Raw genomic sequence first — 23083 nt, forward strand, 5'->3', positions numbered from 1 at the left:
TGCAGTACTTAATGTAGTTGGTGGCAACACCAGATACTGACTGTTACTTTTGATTTTGATCCCCCCTTTGATCCCCCCTTTATTCCATTTCTGTTAGTCACATGTCTGTGGAACTTATTCAGTTTATGTCTCAGTTGATGAATCTTATGTTCATACAAATATTTACACATGTTAAGTTTGCTGAAAATAAATACAGTTGACAGTGAAAGGATGTCTTATATTATTATATTTATTAAATCAATATTCATATCAAGTGTTTCCACCAACATTTATCTCATTATTTTTTACCAATACAATAAGATCCCACCCTGTCTAGCATATTTTTTATTTTAAACATTTGGAAAGCTAGCATCCACAATTCCCCGACCTCAACCAAATTGAGATGGTTTGGGATGAATTGGACCGCAGAGTGAAGGACAACCAGTCAACAAGTGCTCAGCATATGTGGGAACTCCATCAAGACGGTTGGAAAAAACATTCCAGGTGAAGCTGGTTGAGAGAATGCCAAGTGTGCAAAGCTGTCAAGGAAAAGGGTGGCTATTTGAAGAATATAAAATATAAAATATATTTGGTTACTATATGATTCCACGTGTTATTTCATAGGTTTGATGTCTTCACTATTATTCTACAATGTAGAAATAGTAAACAATCCAAAGTGTTAATCCCTCGAAGCTGATGTTCTGAGGATATATTGGCACGGTTTGTCAGCCCTCAACTTTATCTCGGGCCTAACAACACCGTGCCAATATATCCTCCAAACGCCGGCTTCTCGGGCATTATCACTTAAACAAAATCAACTCCTGCGCAACTATGAGGCAAAACAGACGCGGTTGGCTTAAATTGTTGACAATGTAAACTATATTGTCTCCAATGTTTATTGAAAACATAAATATATTTGCACAATGAGCATTTGATAACTGTTGTTGGTTAGCTAGGTAGTGAATTTGAGCCATATTAGCATTGACATGAAATCAGCCAAAACAAGGCATCAAGAACAAGATGAAACAGGTCACTTGCGATACCCCACATGGCAGTTTCTTGTCATTGTTGGTGGCTACATGGCGATCCAGAATCACAACAACTCATGGACTTCTGCCCCATTGAAGCGTGAACATCGTTAGCTAACCCATCTATTAAAAGCAGGTGTATCACAAAAGTTTTTTTCTCAGCATCTGTTGCATGACAGCTTTTGTCACCTACACTATATACACAAAGAAGGTAATCAACAACCAACATAACAATATTCACATACAAGCTACACATTGTCTGGCAGTTTCGGTAGCTGGTTTATAGACCCCATGTATTCCATTGGTGAATTTAGGATCTATACAATTATGTTACACCTTGCATTGCTTCCTGAAAAACTACATTTAGGGGTTTAAGTATTTTCCTATTTACAACATTTTGAAAACAGCATTTGGTTAACAGTATGATTAAAAAGTATATCCAACAGATAAGAAAACCTCTAACTTAAAAACATGTACTGTTCATGTATAAATTGTGGACATGAGTCGTCTTCTGATCTGTCAAGTTAGTATTTTTTTAAATAAACAGTCATTTTAAACATACGTGTTATTTTAAACATACCAATCAGTGTCAAAAGCTGTTGTAACTCATTTGTTCAGCTAAATTCAAAATGATTTTGTAAGGTATAGATGCCGACTAAAAGTAAATCTTTGATTGTCTGGCATGGTGAACTCATGATTGACAGTTTACCAGTCTTGATTAAATTATTAGCTGCACTTCTACCTTTCTGCATACATAACAATATGTACATTGACAAGCTGACCGTTATAACAATTGTACACTCATTTCAACATTTTCAGATGAAAAATATATACATCATTGACCCATTCACCCCAGAAACACTATCAAGGGCCATGATAAATAAGGCAATAATAACATTCCATTGAACAAAACTATAAATAACTGGTCATCTTTACAAAACGTAAACATTTCAAAATATTTCCTCAGATTCCAACATTTTTATAGTATTTCCCATTCACACCCCCCGCTCACTGAATGAATACATTTTAAAAAAGGAATAAAATGAACAAAAACTAGGGTTTAGAAGGCATTTGTTTTTCTGAAAACAGGCAGAACAGAAGACTTGGAGAGGACCTCCCCCACACACACAGCTGTACCCTGGGTGACCACCTTGTCATACCCCTGATGAGATGATGTCTGTGTCAATTATTGCTGATTGGTACATTTACCTCTGGGATTGTAAACACAAACATATACTGCAATATCAAAGACATCAGTTTAGCACCCGTTTCTCCATCCCTGTGGAATTAGGTCGCCTAGGCCCTATACACTGAGTATACACAACAACATTAAGAACACCTGCTCTTTGCATTACATAAACTGACCAGGTGAATCCAGGTGAAAGCTATGATCCCTTATTAAATCCACTTCAATCAGTGTAGATGAAGAGGAGGCAACAAACAGGTTCAAGGATTTTTAAGCCTTGAGACAATTGAGAAATGGATTGTGTATGTGTGCCTTTCAGATTGTGAATCGGCAAGACAACATATTTAAGTGCCTTTGAACGGGATATGGTAGTAGGTGCTGGGCGCACCGGTTTGTGTCAAGAACTGCAACACTGGGTTTCACACAACAGTTTCCTGTGTGTATCAAGAATCGTCCACCACCCAAAAGACATCCAGCCAACTTGACACAACTGTGGGAAGCATTGGAGTCAACAGTGGCCAGTATCCCTGTGGAATGCTTTCGACACCTTGTAGAGTCCATGCCATGAGAAATTGAGTCTGTTCTGAGGGTGAAAGGGAGCGGTTGAACTCAATATTAGATAGGTGTTCCAAATTTGGTAATCTCAGTGTACTGAGTATCAAAGGGTTAGCTAAAAGAAGAGTCTATGGGTATAAAGGAACAGAAACGGAGTCTGTGACTCCTGAGACATAATTGGATGATCTTTAGGAACCATGGCTCTTCTCTCTCTGGTCTCCCTCTCTGCAGTAAAGTACAGAGGGACAAAAAAGTGCATCCCTTTCTCCACATGAAGACAGCTTTTAAAGCTTTTGGAGAAAACTCATGCCTTTCTCTTTTCTTTCTTCTTCCCACTCTCTCCTGCAACTTCTCCCTCCACTTGGCCCTGCTCCTTGGAGAGTGTCTCATCTCCGTGACAATGGGAGACGGGGCAGAGCAGCGTGGAGCTGTCTAAGGTTGGTGACGTGGCGTCAGCCTTGCGCTCTGGGTCCAGACTGGAGACTGGAGAGACTGGGGACAAGGGAGGCAGGGAGGAGGACATGGAGGGCTGTGGGGAAACTGGGAGGTTAGCTCATTCAGAGCATAAAAGTGTGTGTGTAGATAATGTGGGTGTTTTATTTATTTTTTTACAGCAAATGCCAAACCTGTAGAGAAACGCTGGATTTGTTGATCTTCTCCTTAATCTTGCCGAGGGTCCCTTTGAGGCCTGTTTTCTGATGCGCCACATCCAGAGCAGCTTTGAATAGCTTGGGCGTGACCGTTCGAGGAGGGATCACCTGGGCCGGCTCCTTCGGAGGCTTCTTATCTTTCGTGAGCATCTTCCTGATTCCGGAAACAACAAACAATCACAAATTCTTATACACGAAAAATGGTGAACTGAATAGTAGTCTTTATTCCCCTGTCTAACCTGGCCTTCTTGCGGAGCAGCTTCTGGGACTCGGGGTAATGCACTAGAATCTCATTGAGGTCCTTCTTGTCCAGGATGAACAGGTTGGCGAAGCCATGAGCCACTACGTTTGCTGTTCTCCTGTTCCCTCCACCAACTGCCAGCAAGCTTTCAACCCAAAGAGAAGAAATCCAACTAGAAAAAGTACATTTCCTGAAGAAAATGTGTGTGCTTGCTTCAGTGAAACAAAGAGCATACGTCAGACCTGACATCATGCTCACCTGATTTCCCCAAACACTGACCCCGCCCTCAGTGTGACAAACACAGTCTTCCCGTCTGGCCCGCCCACCACCTGCACCTCTCCGGCTTTGATGATGTACATTTCCCGCCCAACTTCACCCTGAAACACACAGCGACAGTCAGACATCTCCTGCTCTTAACAGTTTACTTTACACAAAGAAGATGCAGAGTGCATACAAACTACACATTAAATACATTCAAACAGAGAAGCACGCTCGCGCATGCACGTGGACACAAACAAGCTAGATAGGCGGCTTTAACCTTTACCTTTTTGCAGACATAGTCCCCTGGGAGGTAAACAACAGACCTCAGTCTCTTCAGCATGTCAAAGATCATCTGTCTATCGCAACCCTGAGAGGGAGAAGTAGGGCTGAGTGAGAACTACAGAGAGATAGAGCTCGTCAAATCTTCTGTGTTCTGAGACAGCCTGGAGAGGCCCTAAGACTTACGCACCTGGAAGAGAGACACTTTACTGACAATGTCATAGTTGACATCCACAGCGATGTCCAGCCTCATCTTGTCTGGGAGCTGAACCAGAAGCTCCTGTTCATCTGTATAGAGACAGACACAAATAGAGAGTAAACACAACGCAACACAAGGCAATGCAGCACAATGGAACAAAACAACACAACACAGCACAAAGTGACATGTGCCTACCCAGCATGCCCTGGGACTGCCAGGTGTAGTTGTACCAGGTTTTAACCCGGTTCTGCACGTCTTTAGGGATACGGTAGGAGGCCATGTAGTTGACAGTGTTGTCCATGCATGCTCTGTAGTACGTCTGTCCTGCTGTGGCTGCACCAACCACATCTCTCATCTGAAAGAAACGGTCATTGGCCAATCAGGAGTTGACACTAATCACAACAGCCAACACAATAATTAGCTTATAATAGAACAGATGTTCAGATAATGATTCAGAGCTAGATAACAAGTAGTAGTCTTGTCAATCAACAAATCTAGATATTTCATCCTTAAACACATTATCATATTTTACATTATACACAGATATTGGTAATGTGGTAACCAACCTGTCCAATCATGATGGAAAAGGCAAACACTCCAACAAAGTAGTTTATGAGCTGAAAGATGATTTCAAAGAGCGTTGTGGGGTCCGGCAGTCCACCAATGGTGATTAGGGTCTTCACAGCAAAGTAGTAGCAGCGGATGTAACTGAAAAACATGATTGCAGGGACAGTTCAATGATAGTGTGAAGGTATGATTATGATGAATACAAGTTCATTGAAGGTGAATCCTCACACCTGTTGCCCTGTCCGTCATAGACCCACTGCGTGGAGCCCAGACCTTCATACGCAGAGCCCCAGTAGTACAGACAGGCATTACAGTGCAGGCAGTACAGCAGGTAGGTGGTGGTCCGGATCACTCTGATCAAACCAGACAGAAGGAGAGAGAGAGTGGCTTTTACATACTGAGCTGCTCCTCATGTCCCTAAGAAAGATCAGGGCCTGAGTCTCAGAATAGGAGTGCTTATCTAGGATCAGGTCCCCCTGCCCATATAATCCTATTCATTGTGACCTGAGCATGATGATGCAGATAAAATACTGTGCTAAAAATTTAACAAGTTGATTGTGCTCACCTGTAAACGTAGGCTTTGGTAAGGATGCCCTCAAGACGGTCGTTGAACTCAAAGAAAGACATTATCTGGAGAATGGAGGAAAGATGACATTTTAATTTCTGTCTGAATAACATGATGGTATGTTTCACAGTAGCCATCAATTGTCCGATTAACAAATCACCCTTATTAGTGAACTTATTTCATTTCAAACTTTCTAGTATAGGCTACTTATTGTAATGAACGATATCGGCAAAATGCCTGCGATAAGTGATCAGTGTCGATCATTTTTGGTTCATCTCAGCTCTATATCACAGTCAACCCAGGTAGACCACACAGGTGGCAGGTAAGCTTTACCTTTAGTAGTCGTGGGAAGCGGAGGAGTGGGTTGATCCCAGTTTTAAAATACAACAACTCCAGTGGAACAAGACTGATGACATCCATCTGTAACCCAGAGAAACACAGTCAGAAACATGGTCTGTAAATAAACTGACATCATCACATGGCTAAAAAACATGATCTTTCTCAAAGCTATTCAGTAGTAAGTATATAGCCTTGCACAAGCCGGAAAGGTAGGCCCTGTTTCTGTAGCGTGAGGCAGCTTAATGTACAAGTACACACCCTGGGCAGGACGCTAGTCTATCACAGGGCCTTACCCCAAAACTATCTCCTTAATGCCGAGTGCCAAGCAGAGACTCACCAGGTCCCATATTTACAGTCTTTGGTATGACTCAGCCAGGGATTGAACTCACAACCTTCCAATCTCAGGGCATACATTCTGACTAGAAGTCCACGGAGTAGTCATTCTGTAGTGAACACTGCAAAATCATTTTCAAGTGAAACCTTACCTTGAACCGGAAGGTTTTCATGTAATTCACTCTCATGTCCTTTTTGTCAAACTGCAATGAGAACAAACAAAAAACACATACATCAATGATTTTGACACGTGTATTTCTGTGTGTGTATCTGGAAAATCTATTTCAGATGTAACCCCTCGTCTGGCAACATGGTCTCTTTAGAATGCCAAAATAGGGACATTTCACAATTGTAGTCTCAATCTCACCACTATGTCTCCACTGCGGACAAACTGCAGGCGGGGCTGGAAGACCAGGATGTCCAGGATGTAGATGAGGTCACACAGATAGTCAGTGAGTAGCCACAGGTAGATGTTACTGGGGGTCTGGTAGGGGAAGGCCCAGCGCACCGGGATAAGCCACATGTTCCAGTTCCACGCCAAGGTGACGAAAAACAGCCACAGCACATAGACCAGATCTAGAGGGAGAGATGCATCATCCCCATAAAGCAAAAAAAACAGCAGGTATGACAAAGATCAACCAATTAGGTCACGAACGTAGCCAAACTAACGTTCAGATCAAAGCAGGAGGTTGTGACTAGTTACCACAGCCACAAAGTCATAATTATGGCTAAACCCTGCCTATTTCTACAATTTCTCTTCTTAAAATTTGATTTAAAAAAAACCTAACCTTAACCACACTGCTAACCTTGTCTATTCTTAACCTTAAATTAAGACCAAAAAGCAAATGTCTGTGGAATTTTTACAATGTAGCCAATATTGACTGTGGGTGTGGTAACTAGTGACAACCATCAGGAGATGACAAAATTGGAGTAGAAAAAGTAATAGAGAAGGAGGAGGGATTAATACAAGAATCGGAGGAGGAAAGCAGGAGGAAGAGAGGAGGGTTAAAGGAGGAGGAGATAGTGAATGCTAGGCGGAGGGGGAGCTCACTGGTGAAGGGGTCGATGCTAGCGGGGAAGCGGTAGTGCAGCAGAGCTCTGATCCAGCGAGGAGGCATCACCTTGCAGCATAATGTAGGCTTGGGTTGCTGCTCCTTTATCTCCTCCTCCTTCGGCTCCTCTGGAGGAGCAGGAGGTGGTGTTGGAGCTCTCGCAGGGGCTGCAGGTGAAAGAGCAGAGGAGAGTCACGGGTCAGAGGTGAAAGGTCGGGTTAAAGAGGTCGTTGGCCACAGCTGTGCTGATGCAGCTCACCTGTATGTGAGCGGACGGTCAGAGTTTTGATATGTTTGGCTGTGCGTTTGCACTTGGCAATAAAAGGTACTGTAACCCTTCACTTGAAAAATAAAAAGGAGAGCCTCACACTCTAGGAGCTCAGATGCAATAATTTTATAACCAAAACTTCGACAGCCAAGCTGTTTTCACTGTACAATGACAAACACTGCGGGTCACTAGTTTATATATACTGAACAAAAATATAAACGCAACATGTAAAGTGTTGGTCCCATGTTTCATGAGCTGAAATAAAATATGTTCCATATGCACAAAAAGCTTATTTCTCTCAAATTTTGGGCACAACTTTGTTTACATCCCTGTTAGTGAGCATTTCTCCTTTGCCATGATAATCCATCCACCTGACAGGTGTGGCATATCAAGAAGCTGATTAAACAGCATGGTCATTACACAGGTACACCTTGTGGTGGGGACAATAAAAGGCAGTTTTGTCACAACACAATGCCACAGATGTCTCAAGTTAAGGGAACGTGCAATTGGCATGCTGACTGCAGGAATGTCCACTAGAATTGTTGCCAGATAATTTAATGTTAATTTATCTACCATAAGCCGCCTCCAATGTCGTTTTAGAGAGTTTGACCGTACGTCCAACCAGTCTCACAACCGCAGATCACGCGCAGCCACGCCAGCCCAGGACCTTCACTTCCGGCTTCTTCACCTACAGGATTGTCTGTGACCAGCCACACGGATAGCTGATGAAACTGATGAGTATTTCTGTCTGTAATAAAGCCCTTTTGTGGAGAATAACTCATTCTGATTGGCTGGGCCTGGCTCCCCAGTGGGTGGGCCTGTGCCCACCCATGGCTGCACCCCTTCTCAGTCATGTGAAATCCATAGATTAGGGCCTAAAGAATTTATTTGACTTATTTCCTTATGTGAACTGTAACTCATTTAAATTGTTGTATGTTGTGTTTATATTTTTGTTCAGTATAGTTTGAAAGGAACACACACAGGTGTCTGTAATCATGGCTGGCTGTTGCTTGATTTCATTGGTTGATTTAGAAATATAAATAGAACATATAAAAAAGCATGAATGGTTAACATAAGATTATAGATACCATTTGGCTACATAGGCCTACAAACATTATTTACAATGGATAGCAAAAACACAATCACAAGAATGGCTTCAGATCAAAGTCTACGCCGAGACCGAAGGGAGCAAGGGTCTTTAAATTAAAGATCCAGGCGGCCTCTCGTTTTAACAATAAATTGTCAAGGTCACCCCCTCTTCTAGGAAGGGTGACGTATTAGATGCCGAAATAGCGAAGGGACAAAATATAGAGTGGTTAGCTTCCAAAAAGTGGTCCGCAACTGGGTACGTCAAGTTCTTGCACCTAACTGTAACCCTTCACTACATGTGTCTTTCTTAGTCATGGAATTAATGAGGTTGCTTTGTAATTCAAGACAACTGATACACAAGGGACTGAATTGTATCTACTGTGTTGCATTCTAACAGTGTGCAGATTACTGCTGCCTGTCAGGTTTTTAAGAAAATGTAACTACAAGTATTGGGAGTATTAGTATTTCTTCTTTTTTTTGCTCACTTGTTGCTAGCATTGTCAAAATCAGGCCCATTGTCTGTAAGCCATGTGTGTTTGTAACTGTATTTGTGGCATGTGTACATTGGACATTGAGCACATGACCAGACCTGAGTGTAACTGTTATGTGTTACCCACAGGCAGTTGGACTGTCATCATCAGAGTGATCTGGGTCTATGAGTTTCTCTTTGGCCCTTTCTGTCCTCTCCTTAAACATCTTGACCAGCTCCTGTAGGCGCTCGTTCACCACGTAGCTGGCCTGGCTAGCGGAAGACGCAGGGCGCTCCTTTAGCCTTCAAACACAAAACATCCATAGGTAATTAACACACACACACACCAAACAGTTTCTCGGAAACCACACATCAATGTTATTTTGAAGTGAATATAACAACACTTGTGTTGGTGTGAATAAAAGCACAGTGAAAATGGAAAATGTCTCCCGTACACACATTTTTATCTCTGCACCATTATTGTGCCTGAATTTCAGTCAATATGACCTTTCTCAAGACATTCACTGATAGTATGAGAGGCTATTCTGACCACATTGTCGATACCCAACGACTAACACATTTTGTGCAGTAGACATATGTAGCTAGCTAACAGTTGTGATGTGGAGGTATCCGTATTCACCCATCGTCTCCACTGAGGATGCTGGACTGGCTAGGCCATGCCCTCACTGCGATCTCCATCTCCTCTTCATCCTCCTCACTCTGAGAGTACAACTTCTTTCTGTGGAGGGGAGGCAGGGAATAACACTGTAGCAGTGCCTGATACACAGACCGATGGAAAAACTATGGCTGCTATCATTTGGAACCTGCTCTGTTATTAGAGTGCTCCCTGCAGTCTTGGCCTTACCACGGGGCATTACGGTTTACACAGGAAGGGAATGGCAGTATAGGGAATACAGTATGTGGAACATGGTGAAATGATGTTGTCTGAACATTCAACACAAATCTCATGTACACTGAATGAGGCCCTGAACAATCTTGAGCATCAGCTTTTTCAAGCAGTATACATTTGAACAGAAAACCACACAGGTTAGGAAGGGGTGAAGGAGTGAGGATGCAGTAAGGGTGATGTAACGATGTACGCTGAGAGTCGGGAAGCAAGTTCAGGGAGTTAATGCATTTAATTAATAAATGAACAAAACAATAAACACAAACAGCACACGGACATGAAACAGCAACAATGATGACTGGGGAAGAAACCAAAGGGAGTGACATATAAAGGACAGGTAAATCAAGGAGGTGATGGAGTCCAGGTGAGTGTCATTATGCGCGTAAACGCTGGTGACGAGCAGCCTGGTCACCTAAAGGCCAGAGAGGGAGCACATGTGACAGGTGAATTTCTGATGATGGGATGAATGTTGATGGTTGGATGGATCCTTGATGTGACAATGATTACACATCTTACATATTGGTCCAGATATTCTTGGGTTTCTTCTCACTAGGTCAGTCCATGGTTCCATCAACAGGGGCAGGGAAGTATGTGTGTGTGTGTGAGAAACAGAATGAGATGGGAGAGGTAGAGAATCACAATGACAACAACAATCACTAACAGCATTCATACAATTAGTCACAGACGGAACACACAACCAGATGACAGGTTGAAGATAGTGCAAGATACTCTTGTTGTACTTACTTATCCATTTATTGCACTTACTGTTGACATGACTCGCAGCGGTATCAGACTACAGAACAGACACATAACAATAGAAAACAGCACAAGATAGAACAGCACAGCAACACAACACAATAAAACAGAGCAGAACAAAAGACTACAAACATAGATGAACATGCTATTGAGAGACAGACAGTAGACGGACAAGTAAAGGGACACTAAACACTGTCTAAAGAGGTTGGGGGTGTGGGGAGGGGGGGGCTTAAATAGAATGAAATAGAAATAGAAACTAAGATGCACTGTATTTTATAGACGTTCTCCATTCTTACTCTTTTTCAGCAACTTTACTGTTGACCAAAGCAATATAGAAGGAAAAAAGAAAACACCAATTTAGAGGATATCAGAGGTTGGGAAATAAATTTGGACAATATCTTTATGTGGAGGCAATTTCATTTGGGAGTATGCGCTCACCACTGACGGCTAGTTTTGGACACTCCGGGTACGGTCAGGGTCTTGAAGTTGGGGTCCTGTAGGGTAAGGATTTGGGGAATGTGGTGGTGGTGGTGCTCCCCCCCGCCACCCCCTCCCTCTCCGCCGGAATCCACATCCTCCACACTGACAGCTGGGTGCACACTGAGCCTGGAGCTCACTGGGGAAGCAACAGGAACACATTGAGTGACTCAACTGTTCTCCAGTGGAACACAGCTAGTAATAAGGCTTATGTACTGTGGTACTCTACACACATATACTAGACCAGTGGTATTCAAATTTGGGGACTTGACCCCTAGTGAACTGCAGTGGGGTTGACAAAACCTTTAAAAATATAGATTTTTTTTTAGAGGGGTGGACAAAAAAAATACAGATTATTGTATGGGTTATTGGTTTCCTTTCATTTTGATAAGAGATTAAAATGCAATGAATTTAAGGTTATTTGTTGACGTAAAAATCCAAATTTACAGATGTTAAGGCTGTGACATTAGATTTGCTATGGGGTGGGGTCGCGAGAAATTCTTGGGGAAAAAATGGGGTCCCCATTGAAAAGGTTTGAATACCACTGTACTAGACGCTTCGACGCTCTAAGTGTCAACACAAAATAGGACACTAAGTGTCAAATACTCTTGGCGGCAGGTAGCCAAACGGTTAAGAGCGTTGGGCCAGTAACCGCTGGTTCGAATCCCCAAGCTGACTCGGTGAAAAATCTGTTGATGTACCCTTGAGCAAGGCACTTAACTCTAATTGCTCTGGATAAGAGTGTCTGCAAAATGACAAATGTACTCTCTCTTCAATTTTTGTCAGCGCTTCAAGTGTCACTTGAAGGCTTGCCTATCACAAAACAGACAGCTGAAACTATTATATAACAAACAAACATACAGAGAACAAACAGACCATTTAAAGCAAGAGCTTCCTGAAACCACAAGATCCTAAGCTTCTAGGTTTCTCTGAGAAACATGCTACAGTACATACAAAACAGACATGTCACAGACAGAAACAACAACAAAGAACAACTGACTGCAACACAAGCCCAGCAAAACACAGCACAGCATCATAGCAAAGTATCACAGCACAGGACAGCAACACAGCACAGCACTGAACAGAGCAGGATGTCTGTGTGGGCTGCTGCTGAATCACCTGAGGGTAGAGCGGACGTGGGGTCGTCCTCAATGTGGAAGGTGGGGTTGAAAAGCCCTGACAGTTGCCTGGACAGGCTAATGGGTGGCAGGCGGGGGTAGGAGGGCACGTTGGGCAGCTCTAGGGTCCTGTTGGGGGAGGACGGTGAGGGGCTGCGAGTCGGAGGGTGGTGTTGGAGAGGGACCTGGCGGACCAGGCGGTCCAACTCCAGGTCCCGGTTTTGCTGCTGCTGCTTAGGCATACTGGAGCTTAAGGCTGTTCAGGCGGTTCTGCACGTTGGCGTAGGACTGTCCCACTCGCTGAGGTAAGTTGTATATCTGGCTGGGAAGATTGGCCAGGGTTTGGGGTATGCTGGATAACTGCTGGAGTAGGTTAGTGGGTAGACCAGGTAACTGCAGAGGTATTTAAACTTGGAGCTGGTGGGGCAGTTGGGACATCTGTTGGGGCAGTTGAGAGATCTGTTGGGGCAGTTGGGAGACACGCTGGGACATTTGGGTGAATGGCCGAGAGTACTGGAAGAACTCTTGGGAGAGTTCTGGGGGGAGAGAGGGCATTAGCTGGGTGACCTGGGAGGTGAACTGGGAGAGGTTGGTGGGGAGCTGGGGCATGGGGGGAAGTTTAGGAGCGGTGATGTACTCTTTCAGCAGGTTATTGAAGCTGTTGAGGCACACAGGCGCGTGAGGGATATGCATGAGACAGCTCTTTACTGCATCGCAGCTGGCATGGACTGGGAGGAGAGCAGAGCACCGTCAGTCAGGCAGCACAAGACAACACTCATCCAAATGAACACTCTGACGTGAGCTTCTTCAGTCACATTGTCTGTCACCAGATAGCACTGCGAGAAAGCATGAATGCACGCACCCAAGCAAAATTCAGGCACACACACGTTGTGGTCACTGCATTCTCCGAAGAGAAAAGATTGGCTAGGTCCATCATGGGACTTACAAACCAAGATAGAAGATATGCATTCAAATGTGATTACAATATTATCCTTTCAAACATAAAAACAGTTGTATTATAATGAGCAAATACTTAATACCACAGTCGCCCTCCTCTACAGTCTTCCACTCCTCCTGCAGAGCCATAGAAGCAGCAGAGGAACAGGAACAGCCATGAGTGACAGAACAACAGCAGGGAATAGCATTTAGTGACAGGTAGTTACCACAGTTGCACAAGCCTCAAGAGAGACAGATAAATGTTGAGTCTTCCCATATGGAAAAGATATAGAAGAACCTAACACAATTGTTCTATGTTCTACCTGGAACTTGTAAGTAATGCATTTGGCAGCAAATACAAATAGAACATTCATAGAATATTCTTGTAATATCTGACTTACAGTTGAAGTTGGAAGTTTACATACACCTTAGCCAAATAAAATCAGTTTTTCACAATTCCTGACATTTAATCCTAGTAAAAATTCCCTGTCTTAGGTCAGTTAGGCTCACCACTTTATTTTAAGAATGTGAAATGTCAGAATAGGAGAGAATGATTTATTTCAGCTTTTATTTCTTTCATTACATTCCCAGTGGGTCAGAAGTTTACATACACTCAATTAGTATTTGGTAGCATTGCCTTTAAATTGTTTAACTTGGGTCAAATGTTTTGGGTAGCCTTCCACAAGCTTCCCACAATAATTTCTCCTGACAGAGCTGGTGTAACTGAGTCGGGTTTGTAGGCCTCCTTGCTTGCACACGCTTTTCAGTTCTGCCCACAAATTGTCTATGGGATTGAGGTCAGGGCTTTGTGATGGCCACTCCATTACCTTGACTTTGTTGTCCTTAAGCCATTTTGCCACAACTTTGGAAGTATGCTTGGGGCCATTGTCCATTTGGAAAACCCATTTGCGACCAAGCTTTAACTTCCTGACTGATGTCTTTAGATGTTGCTTCAATATATACACAGAATTGTCTATTCTTATGATGCCATCTATTTTGAAGTGCACCAGTCCCTCCTACCGCAAAGCACCCCCAAACATGATGCTGCCACCCCCGTGCTTCACGGTTGGGATGGTATTCTTCAGCTTGCAAGCATTTCCCATTTTTCCTCCAAACATAACGATGGTCATTCTGGTCAAACAGTTCCATTTCTGTTTCATCAGACCCGAGGACATTTCTCCAAAAAGTACAATCTTTGTCCCCATGTGCAGTTGCAAACCGTAGTCTGGCTTTTTTGTGGTGGTTTTGGAGCAGTGGCTTCTTCCTTGCTGAGCAGCCTTTCAGGTTATGTCAATATAGGACCCGTTTTTACTGTGGATATAGATACTTTTGTACCAGTTTCCTCCAGCATCTTCACAAGATCCTTTGCTGTTGTTCTGGGAATGATTTGCACTTTACGTACCGAAGTACGTTAATCTCTAGGAGACAGAACGCGTCTCCTTCCTGAGCGGTATGACGGCTGTGTGGTCCCATGGTGTTTATACTTGCATACTATTGTTTGTACATATGAACGTGGTACCTAGGAAATTGCTCCCAAGGATGAACCAGACTTGTGGAGGTCTATAATTGTTTTTCTGAGTTCTTGGCTGATTTCGTTTGATTTTCCCATGATGTCAAGCAAAGAGGCACTGTGTTTGAAGGTAGGCCTTGAAATATATCCACAGGTACACCTCTAATTGACTCAAATTATGTCAATTAGCCTACCAAAAGCTTCTAAAGCCATTGCATAATTTTCTGGAATTTCCCAAGTTGTAAGTTGTAAGGCAGTCAACATTGAGTGAATTATAAGTGAAATAATCTGTCTGTAAACAATTGTTGGAAAAATGACTTGTGTCATGCACAAAGTAGATGTCCTAACCGTCTTGCCAAAACTATAGTTTGTTAACAAGAAATTTGTGAAGTGGTTGAAAAACGAGTTTTAATGATTCCAAACTAAGTGTATGTAAACTTCTGACTTCAACTGTATGTGGGTGGGTAACATTTAGAAATAACAGAAATGTTACATGTACTATATAAAAACTGTGAAGGGGGATATTTTCCCACCTTGGGGATTCGAACCAGCGACCTTTCAGTTACTGGCCCAATGCTCTTAACCGCTAGGCTACCTGCCGCCCCCAAAACATACAAGAGACATGTAAGCTAAGCCTTCTACGGTCTCATATACATGAGACATACATATTTTAAAGCACTTGCATATAACTCTGACGCCATTAACGCACGCAAAGTCACACTTATTGAACAAAGAAGCAAAGTCTGCCGCGAGGAGCAGGAAGGGGGAAAGCAGAAAGAAGAGAAGAGGTAGAAGTGGGGAGGACAGGAAGAGGAGGAGAGGGAGGACAGGAGGAAGACTGGAGAAGGAAGAAGAATATATTTTTGATAGCAGCAGTGACTCTATTTAGGTATTAAGTTGAGATCGCTCAACAATCATTCTCTTCGATAGCACATTGGTAGTAATCAGTGACAAATATCAAAGATAAGCTGGGCTTGGTTAAAATCCTGGATAGTTTGCCCAAAGGCATAGCTGTAGATACAGTATATCAACTGTCCAGTAGGAGCCCAGCATTAATTTTGTATTTTTCTTACGGTAATTGTCATGTTTTTGTTTTATAATAGTCATAGATGACTCATACTCATGTATTTTGTCACATATGTCATACAATGTCCATGTAGGAAAGTGGCCACTCATGTATTTGATTGTGTTTGTCATACAAAGCCAAACATACACCATTTCAATGTTGATATAGAAGATACATGTACAAATCATTATTTGTATCTTACCTGATTCTTACTAGATTTTTGTACAAATAATCTACTTCTGCCATACAAGGTTATTATTTTAATTTCATGATTCTTTTCCATATGCGTTATGACGAAAACCATGGCTTTGACATTACCTTGGTAGTGGTGTTAGGTTTGTTGCAGTCCTCTGCTTTCTGTGGTTGTTGGGTCACCGGTTCAGGTGCTACTTTGGCGTCCTGGGCCTTTGGTTTAGGTTCAGGCTCTACTGTCTTTAATCGCTCTGGCTCTGGGCTTGAACGAGGGGATGAGCGGCCCTCTGGGGCTCTGGCTCCTCCTGCGGTTCTGGTTCAATGTCGGGTGATGCAGCCTCTCTGGGCTCTGTCTGAGGGGTACTCTCTGCTGCCTCCACTGGGTCCTCCTCAGCAGGACACACCTGGCACCTACTGTATAGTACAGGTGCAGTTAGGGGCCACATCAAAGAAATGTGCATACAGTGATATGAACAAATAAAAATGAACACCGCATGGGGGAAAAAAGTGATTTGATTGCGTCATGGTTGCCCCATTATTACAGTGAAAACGGATTTCTTCTAGCCCAACCAGGTCAAAAGATCTGACCTATATATTTCCTACAGAATCTTTTTAATCTTCCTATAGCGGATCGCCGGGTTGTCATTAGTTACCACAGCCACAAAATAAAAATAGTCTATATCATAACAGTTCATGTGCTTTTTGGTCTTCATTGAAAGATGCCCTTAGCAGAAATCGCTCCGGCATTTCCTGGTCGCTGAAATTGTAATAGTTTGCCTAATTTCAGTTTATATGACAAAACAAGCAAGTATGTGTAAAGAATCATTGTGCCATCTAAACCATTGTAAAATATATAGTCCATAATCAAAAATATTGTACTTTCAGCTGTTTGAAGCTGGTATACAAAACCGAAAGGGAAGGACGCAAAAACGGAACTTAAGCATGGGAAGCATTAGGTGGCGTACAGCAGGTCAGCCACCAGGGGGAGACTCGTCGAGGCCTGATGGCAGACAAGAGTACACATCACGAGGCGATGGTTCCATCTGCTGGACGTGCCAGATCTCGACGGATCTCCGGACAGGACTAATTGGGGCTGATTGGGGATTGTTGAGTAATCAAGGGCCGATTCCTCACCAGCTATACAAGTCCCATAAAGCTGCCAGAAGGGCAACACACAGGGGAGAGACTGGGGGAGGAAAGGACTGACGTAAAGTTGGGGACGGTACCAGAGTTAACAGGAGGGAGTTTAATTTTAATCCCCACAGGACACAGCAAGACCCGGAACACCAAGGACGGTATCCCGGAGAGGGTCTCTTGGGGGAGACTACTTCTTTTAGATTATTATTTTAATAAACACCTTTGAAATGAGCTAATTCTACTCTGTCCGTGTCTGATCTGTGTAAACGTTTTGACTCAACCCCTTGGTCTGCCACAATATAAATAACTTTGATTTTCTTTCAGTGAGAAAGACATATCTATAACTCATATTTCTATGTGAATTTGGTCGAGTCACGCAAAAAGTTACATATTGCAGCTTTAAGGTTAGGCGTAAGGTTAACAGTGTGGTTACGGTTAAAGTTAGGTTAAAATCAGATTTTAAGAAAATAAATGGGCAAGGTTTAGTCATTTGAGACTGTGGTAACTAGTGACGAACGGATCGCCATGTTGTGGGTTGTTCTAAAACTACTCAGTCATGTTACCTCATTGGCTAGCTAGCTAACAGCCTGTTAACTTTACCAGTATATCCAAACATTTGGGGCATAGAAATTAGATCAATACTCATAGCAATGCATGATGCTGCGTTCACATCCTAGTCGGAACTAAGAAACTCAGACATTTCAGACTTGCTAACTGGTTGTAGTTATAGAGTACGAGTCATAATACCCATATAACCTAGCGGTCAAACAGGGAAGTGGTTCCAATTGTTTTCCACCATTTTTCCCATAGGGGCACTTCAAATAAGAGCTGTGTACAGTAGGGTTACCCTGGCATGACATTGTGATAACTGTGTAAATCTCTCTAGGACAACGTGACTTTCAATATATTCGCCTGTATTTACCCCCCAAAAATTAATCTGGATGTAAATGAAGCCGAATATATTGATAAAAGTCACCTTATCCAAGAGAGATTTACATGGTTAGTAAAACGTCACACCAGGTTCAGCCTACACAAAACACAGCCCTTATTTAATCCCCTATGACGAAAATGAATGGTGGAAAAACTACTGGAACCATTTCCATCCAACTGCTGGGTTTTATGGATATTATGACGCCTCCACTGTGGGGCTCTATACACATGCTGATTTTAACCAGTTAGCAAATCAGACATTTCCGAGTTCCTAGTTCTGACTAGGATGTGAACACGGCATGAATGACAGATCTCTTGCATGTTGTCATCGCAATACTTTTTAAAGAGACAGTGTACAGTGTAATGCGGTGTAGTATGATTAAATTTTAGTCCTGTATTGACGCTTTGCCTGTTTGATGATTCATCAGAGGGCATAGTGGGATTTCTTATAAGCTTCCGGGTTAGAGTTCCGCTCCTTCAAAGCGGCAGCTCTACCCTTTAGTTCAGTGCGGATGCTGCCTGTAATCCATGACTTCTAGTTGTGATATGTACGTACAGTCACTGTGGGGACGACGTCATCGATGCACTTATTGATGAAGCCAGTGACTGATGTGGTGTACTCCTCAATCAATCAACAACAAAAAATGAAATCGTATTTTCAGATCCTCCTACATTTCATGTGATGCTCCTAACTTTTTAACCGCCTGACACTACTGCATAGATAGAACAACTTGCCAATCTTACTAATACCGTGCATTATCTAATCAACCTAGCTACCAGTTTAGTAGCCAATCAAGAAAATTCAATAGAAAAAATAAGTGTAAAGTTAAACATAAACAAAATATATTTTTCAGATATTTAGTTTGTTGCCAGTAAACAGTTAGCAGCGGGTGTATTCAAAGTGTTACATCTGATAGAGTACGCATGGTCAAAAACAATTCGCTTGCAATATGGACAAGGCAGGCTTGAAGCTACTCACTTGAACACTCAAGAGATTTCGAGTGCATTCGGTAATAGTTTACCTCCCAAGACTCATCTTTGCGACATGAACGAATCTGTTGTCAAGTCAACGAACGTTTTGCTGCGTTTTAAAGTTTTGAAATAGAGAGAGAATCGTCTACCTCTCAATGGATTCGCTCGAGCCCAAACCTTAGCCACCCTTCACCCGCGTAGAAGCGAATAACAGGAAACCCGCTCAGTTACTACGCAACCGTCGAGAGGGGACCAGCGGTTGCCAGGGGAAGCGATGTCGTGGTTATGATTACATCAAATGTTTTGATTAGATGTGTATTTTGTCACATGCACAGGTTCGTTGATGAAGTTGCAGTGTACAGTGAAATACTTAAGCTCCGAGCTCCAACAGTGTGAATAGGTGTGAATGAAACAATAAAACAACTATGATAATATAGACATATTTACAACTGTGACAATGATACATATAAATAAATGTCTATTAGGGTGTAGGCAGGGTAATTGTACGTTGAGGAGGGGGGAGAAACATTTAAATGTCCATGGGGGAGCAGCAGGAAGAGGTGGGTGCGTGGGGGGTTAGGAGTAGTGGTGGCTATTCAGAAGGATGTCTGTTGGGGAGGGGGCAAAGGGGGCAGGCCACATTTCTTCAGCCTCCTGTGGTTAAAGAGTCACTGTAGTGCCTTCTTCACATCTGTGTCCTTGTGATTTAACCATTTCAGCTCCTCGGAAATGTGTACACCAAGGAACTTTAAGTTTTTGACCATCTCTACATCGGCCATGTTGATGAGAATGGGGGCGTGCCCAGCCTGATTCCTCCTGAAGTCCACTATCAGCTCCTTTGTTTTGCTGACTGAGGGAGAGGTTGTTTACCTGACACCACAACGTTAGCATTCCTACCTCAGGCTGTCTCATTGTTTTTGGTAATCAAATCAAATGTTATTTGTCACATGCTCATTTATCTAATAAACTCAAGTAAAAAAATGAATAAATAAATAACACAATAAAATAACAATACCGAGGCTATATACAGGAGGCACCGGTACTGAGTCAATGTGCAGGTGGTACAGGTTAGTCAAGGTCATTTGTACATGTAGGCAGGGGGAAATGGACTATGCATTGATAATAAACAGCGAATCACAGCAGTTTAAAAACAAAGGGGGGGGGGGGTTATCAATGTAAATAGTCCGGGTGACCTGCGATCAGGCCTACCATTTTTGTGTCGTCAGCAAACTTAATGACGGTGTTGGAGTCGTGCTTGGCCACGCAGTGAACAGGAGTACAGGTGGTCTGCTTAAAACATGTAGGTATTACAGACTTGGTAATCCGTCTGGCCCCGCAGCCTTGTGAATGTTGACCTGTTTAAAGGTCTTGTTCACATCGGCTATCGAGAGCGTGTGTCCCTTATACTCCCTCTCCGGCGTTTAGTTCATCTGGTAGGCCTGTGTCACTGGGCAGCTCGCGGCTGGTTTTCCCTTCGTTGTCCGTTAATAGTTTGCAAGCCCTGCCACATCCGGCGAGCGTCAGAGCCGGTGGAGGAGGATTCAATCTTAGTCCTGTATGACGCTTTGCCTGTTTGACGGTTCGTCGGAAGGCATAGCGGGAATGCTTATAAGCGTCCTGATTAGTGTCCCGCTCCTTGAAACCGGCAACTCTAGCCTTTAGCTCGGTGCAGATGTTGCCTGTAATCCATGGCTTCTGGATGGGATATGTACGTACGGCCACTGTGGGGACGATGTCGTCGATGCACTTATTAATGAAACCGGTGACTGAGGTGGTATACTCCTCAATGCAATTGGATGAATACCTGAACATATTCCAATCTGTGCTAACAAAACAGTCCTGTACCGTAGCATCCGCGTCATATGGCCACTTCCGTATTGAGCAAGTCACTGGTACTTCCTGCTTAAGTTTTTTCTTGTAAGCAGGAATCAGGAGGATATAATTATGGTCAGATTTGCCAAATGGATGGTGAGGGAGAGCTTTGTATGTGTCTCTGTGTGTGGAGTAAAGGTGGCCTAGAGTTTTTTCCCCCTCTGGTTGCACATGTGACATGCTGGTAGAAATGAGATAAGTTTGCCTGCATTAAAGTTCTCTGCCACTAGGAGCGCTGCTTCTGGATGAGCATTTTTTTGTTTGCTTATGGCCTTATACAGCTCGTTGAGTGCAGTGTTAGTGCAGGCATCGGTTTGTGGTGTTAAATGGACGGCTACAAAAACTATAGATGAAAACTCTTTGGTAGATAGTGTGGTCTACAGTTTATCATGAGGAACTATACCTCAGGAAAGCATTACCTTAATACCTTGCGCACCAGCTGTTATTGACAAATAGACACACAGCCGCACCCCTCATGTTACCAGACGTAGCTGTACTGTTCTGCCAATGTACAGAAAACCCAACCAGCTGAATATTATCAGAGTCATCGAAACATAAGATATTACAGTTAATGTCCCATTGGTAGGATAGTCTTGAGCGGAAATCATCCAATTTATTTTCCAGTAGAACGGATGGTAGAGGCAGGTTGCCCACTCGCCAACATATTCTCACAAGGCACCCCGATCTCTGCCCCCTGTATTTCTGTCTTTTCTTCACATGAATGACGGAGATTTGGGCATGGTCTCGGAGAAGCAGTATATCCTTCGTTTCGGACTCATTAAAGAAATAATCGTTGCCAGTTTGAGGTGTGTAATCGCTGTTCTGATATCCAGAAGCTCTTTTTGGTCATAAGAGACGGTAGCAGCAATATTATTTACAAAATAAGTTACAAACAATGCAAAAAAATACTAAATAGCACAGTTGGTTAGCAGCCCGTAAAATGGCAGCGATCCCCATTGGCGCCATTGTATCAGGCCTGCTACTGTCGTGTCGTCAGGGAACTTGATGATGTAGTTGGAACTATGTGAGGCCGCACAGTCATGGGTATACATAAGGCGACTGAGGACGCACCCTTGTGGAGCCCCCATGTTGAGGATCAGTGTGGAGGAGGTAATGTTGCCTACCTTCACCCCCTGGGGGCAGCCCGTCAGGAAGTCCAGGACCCAGTTGCATAGTGAGGAGTTCAGTCCCAGGGCTGTAAGCTTTGTGGTGAGCTTAGAGAGTGGTAGGCGAATTGGAGGGTTGAGTGTGTAGGGAAGGGAGGAAGTGATGTCTTTGAATAGCATTTCAAAGCACTTCATGATGACGGAATTTAGTGCTATGGGTCAGTAGTCATTCAATTCAGTAACTTCCCTTTTCTTTGGCAGGGGATGATAGTGGACATCTTGACGCAGCGGTGTCAGAGGAAGGCCCTAAAAATTGTCATAGACTGTTCTCTCTATTACCGCATGGCATGAGGTACCGGAGTGCCAAGTCTAGGACAAAAAGGCTTCTTGACAGTTTTTACCCCCAAGCCATAAGACTCCTGAACAGGTAATCAAATGGCTACCCAGACTATTTGCATTGTGTCCCACAACCCGCCAACCCCTCTTTTCACGCTACTGCTACTCTCTGTTCATTATATATGCATGGTCACTTTAACCATATCTACATGTACATACTACCTCAAGAAGCCTGACTAACCGGTGTCTGTATATAGCCTTGCTACTCTTATTTTCAAATGTCTTTTTACTGTTGTTTTATTTCTTTGCTTAGCCACACACACACACACACATACCTTTTTCGCACTATTGGTTAGAGCCTGTAAGTAAGCACACTGTAAGGTTTACACCTGTTGTATTCAGCGCACGTGACAAATGAACTTCACACTTGATTTGATTTGATGTGTAACCTGTTCAGGGCATGACAGGGATGAGACAGCCTTACCTCCCCTCCCACACATGTACAGGCATGTGTAGGAGGGGAGGGACTTCACACGTTTATGGCCAGTTGTCTCTTAAACCATGACCCCAATAAATGTTACATTTAAAATGCTATACAAGTGTAGGGCAGGTGGTTGGAGATAGCCTATGCATTTGTTCTGGAGTAGGCAGGGGACTCTGAGGATGTTAAGCCTGAGTGAAAACTTACTCTGAGTCTTTGTCTTCCTC

At 43.2% G+C, this 23083-nt stretch overlaps 1 protein-coding gene across 11 annotated transcripts; it reads right to left on the bottom strand.

Moving 5' to 3' along the window:
• Window positions 1–208: 208 nt before the first annotated feature.
• On the bottom strand, window positions 209–23083 carry LOC118395868 (cyclic nucleotide-gated cation channel beta-1-like). 11 transcript variants are annotated; one of them, XM_035789876.2, is made up of 23 exons: window positions 19069–19267; window positions 16149–16436; window positions 13359–13392; window positions 12320–13046; window positions 11162–11339; window positions 11020–11037; window positions 10484–10516; window positions 9701–9799; window positions 9209–9363; window positions 7234–7401; window positions 6550–6758; window positions 6335–6385; window positions 5844–5930; window positions 5511–5575; window positions 5176–5298; window positions 4945–5086; window positions 4574–4733; window positions 4370–4467; window positions 4184–4267; window positions 3898–4016; window positions 3638–3784; window positions 3375–3552; window positions 209–3277 (listed from the first exon to the last, which is right to left on the bottom strand). In XM_035789876.2, exons 4-23 carry the CDS (start codon window positions 12558–12560, stop codon window positions 3053–3055), a joined length of 2580 nt encoding a protein of 859 aa, XP_035645769.1. In that variant the 5' UTR covers window positions 12561–13046; window positions 13359–13392; window positions 16149–16436; window positions 19069–19267; the 3' UTR covers window positions 209–3052. The 11 variants fall into 11 exon arrangements, with proteins under 11 accessions (XP_035645769.1, XP_052322033.1, XP_035645768.1 ...); XM_052466073.1 differs by lacking the exon at window positions 19069–19267 and adding an exon at window positions 23064–23083 and having other exon boundaries at window positions 12320–13392; XM_035789875.2 differs by having other exon boundaries at window positions 12320–13392; window positions 19069–19272.

Source organism: Oncorhynchus keta, chromosome 17 (assembly GCF_023373465.1).
Source record: "Oncorhynchus keta strain PuntledgeMale-10-30-2019 chromosome 17, Oket_V2, whole genome shotgun sequence".
In the NCBI taxonomy this organism is placed as follows: domain Eukaryota; kingdom Metazoa; phylum Chordata; class Actinopteri; order Salmoniformes; family Salmonidae; genus Oncorhynchus; species Oncorhynchus keta.

Bases quoted from the DNA above. Each gene is read 5' to 3' on its own strand.
- LOC118395868 (XM_052466073.1), bottom strand. From the start codon at position 12,560: ATGCCTAAGCAGCAGCAGCAAAACCGGGACCTGGAGTTGGACCGCCTG. The intron at 5,299-5,510 runs GTGAGCACAATC...TGGTTTGATCAG, and splicing joins ACCAAAGCCTACGTTTACAG to AGTGATCCGGACCACCACCT. The intron at 3,553-3,637 runs GTTAGACAGGGG...TTCCGGAATCAG, and splicing joins CTGCTCCGCAAGAAGGCCAG to GAAGATGCTCACGAAAGATA.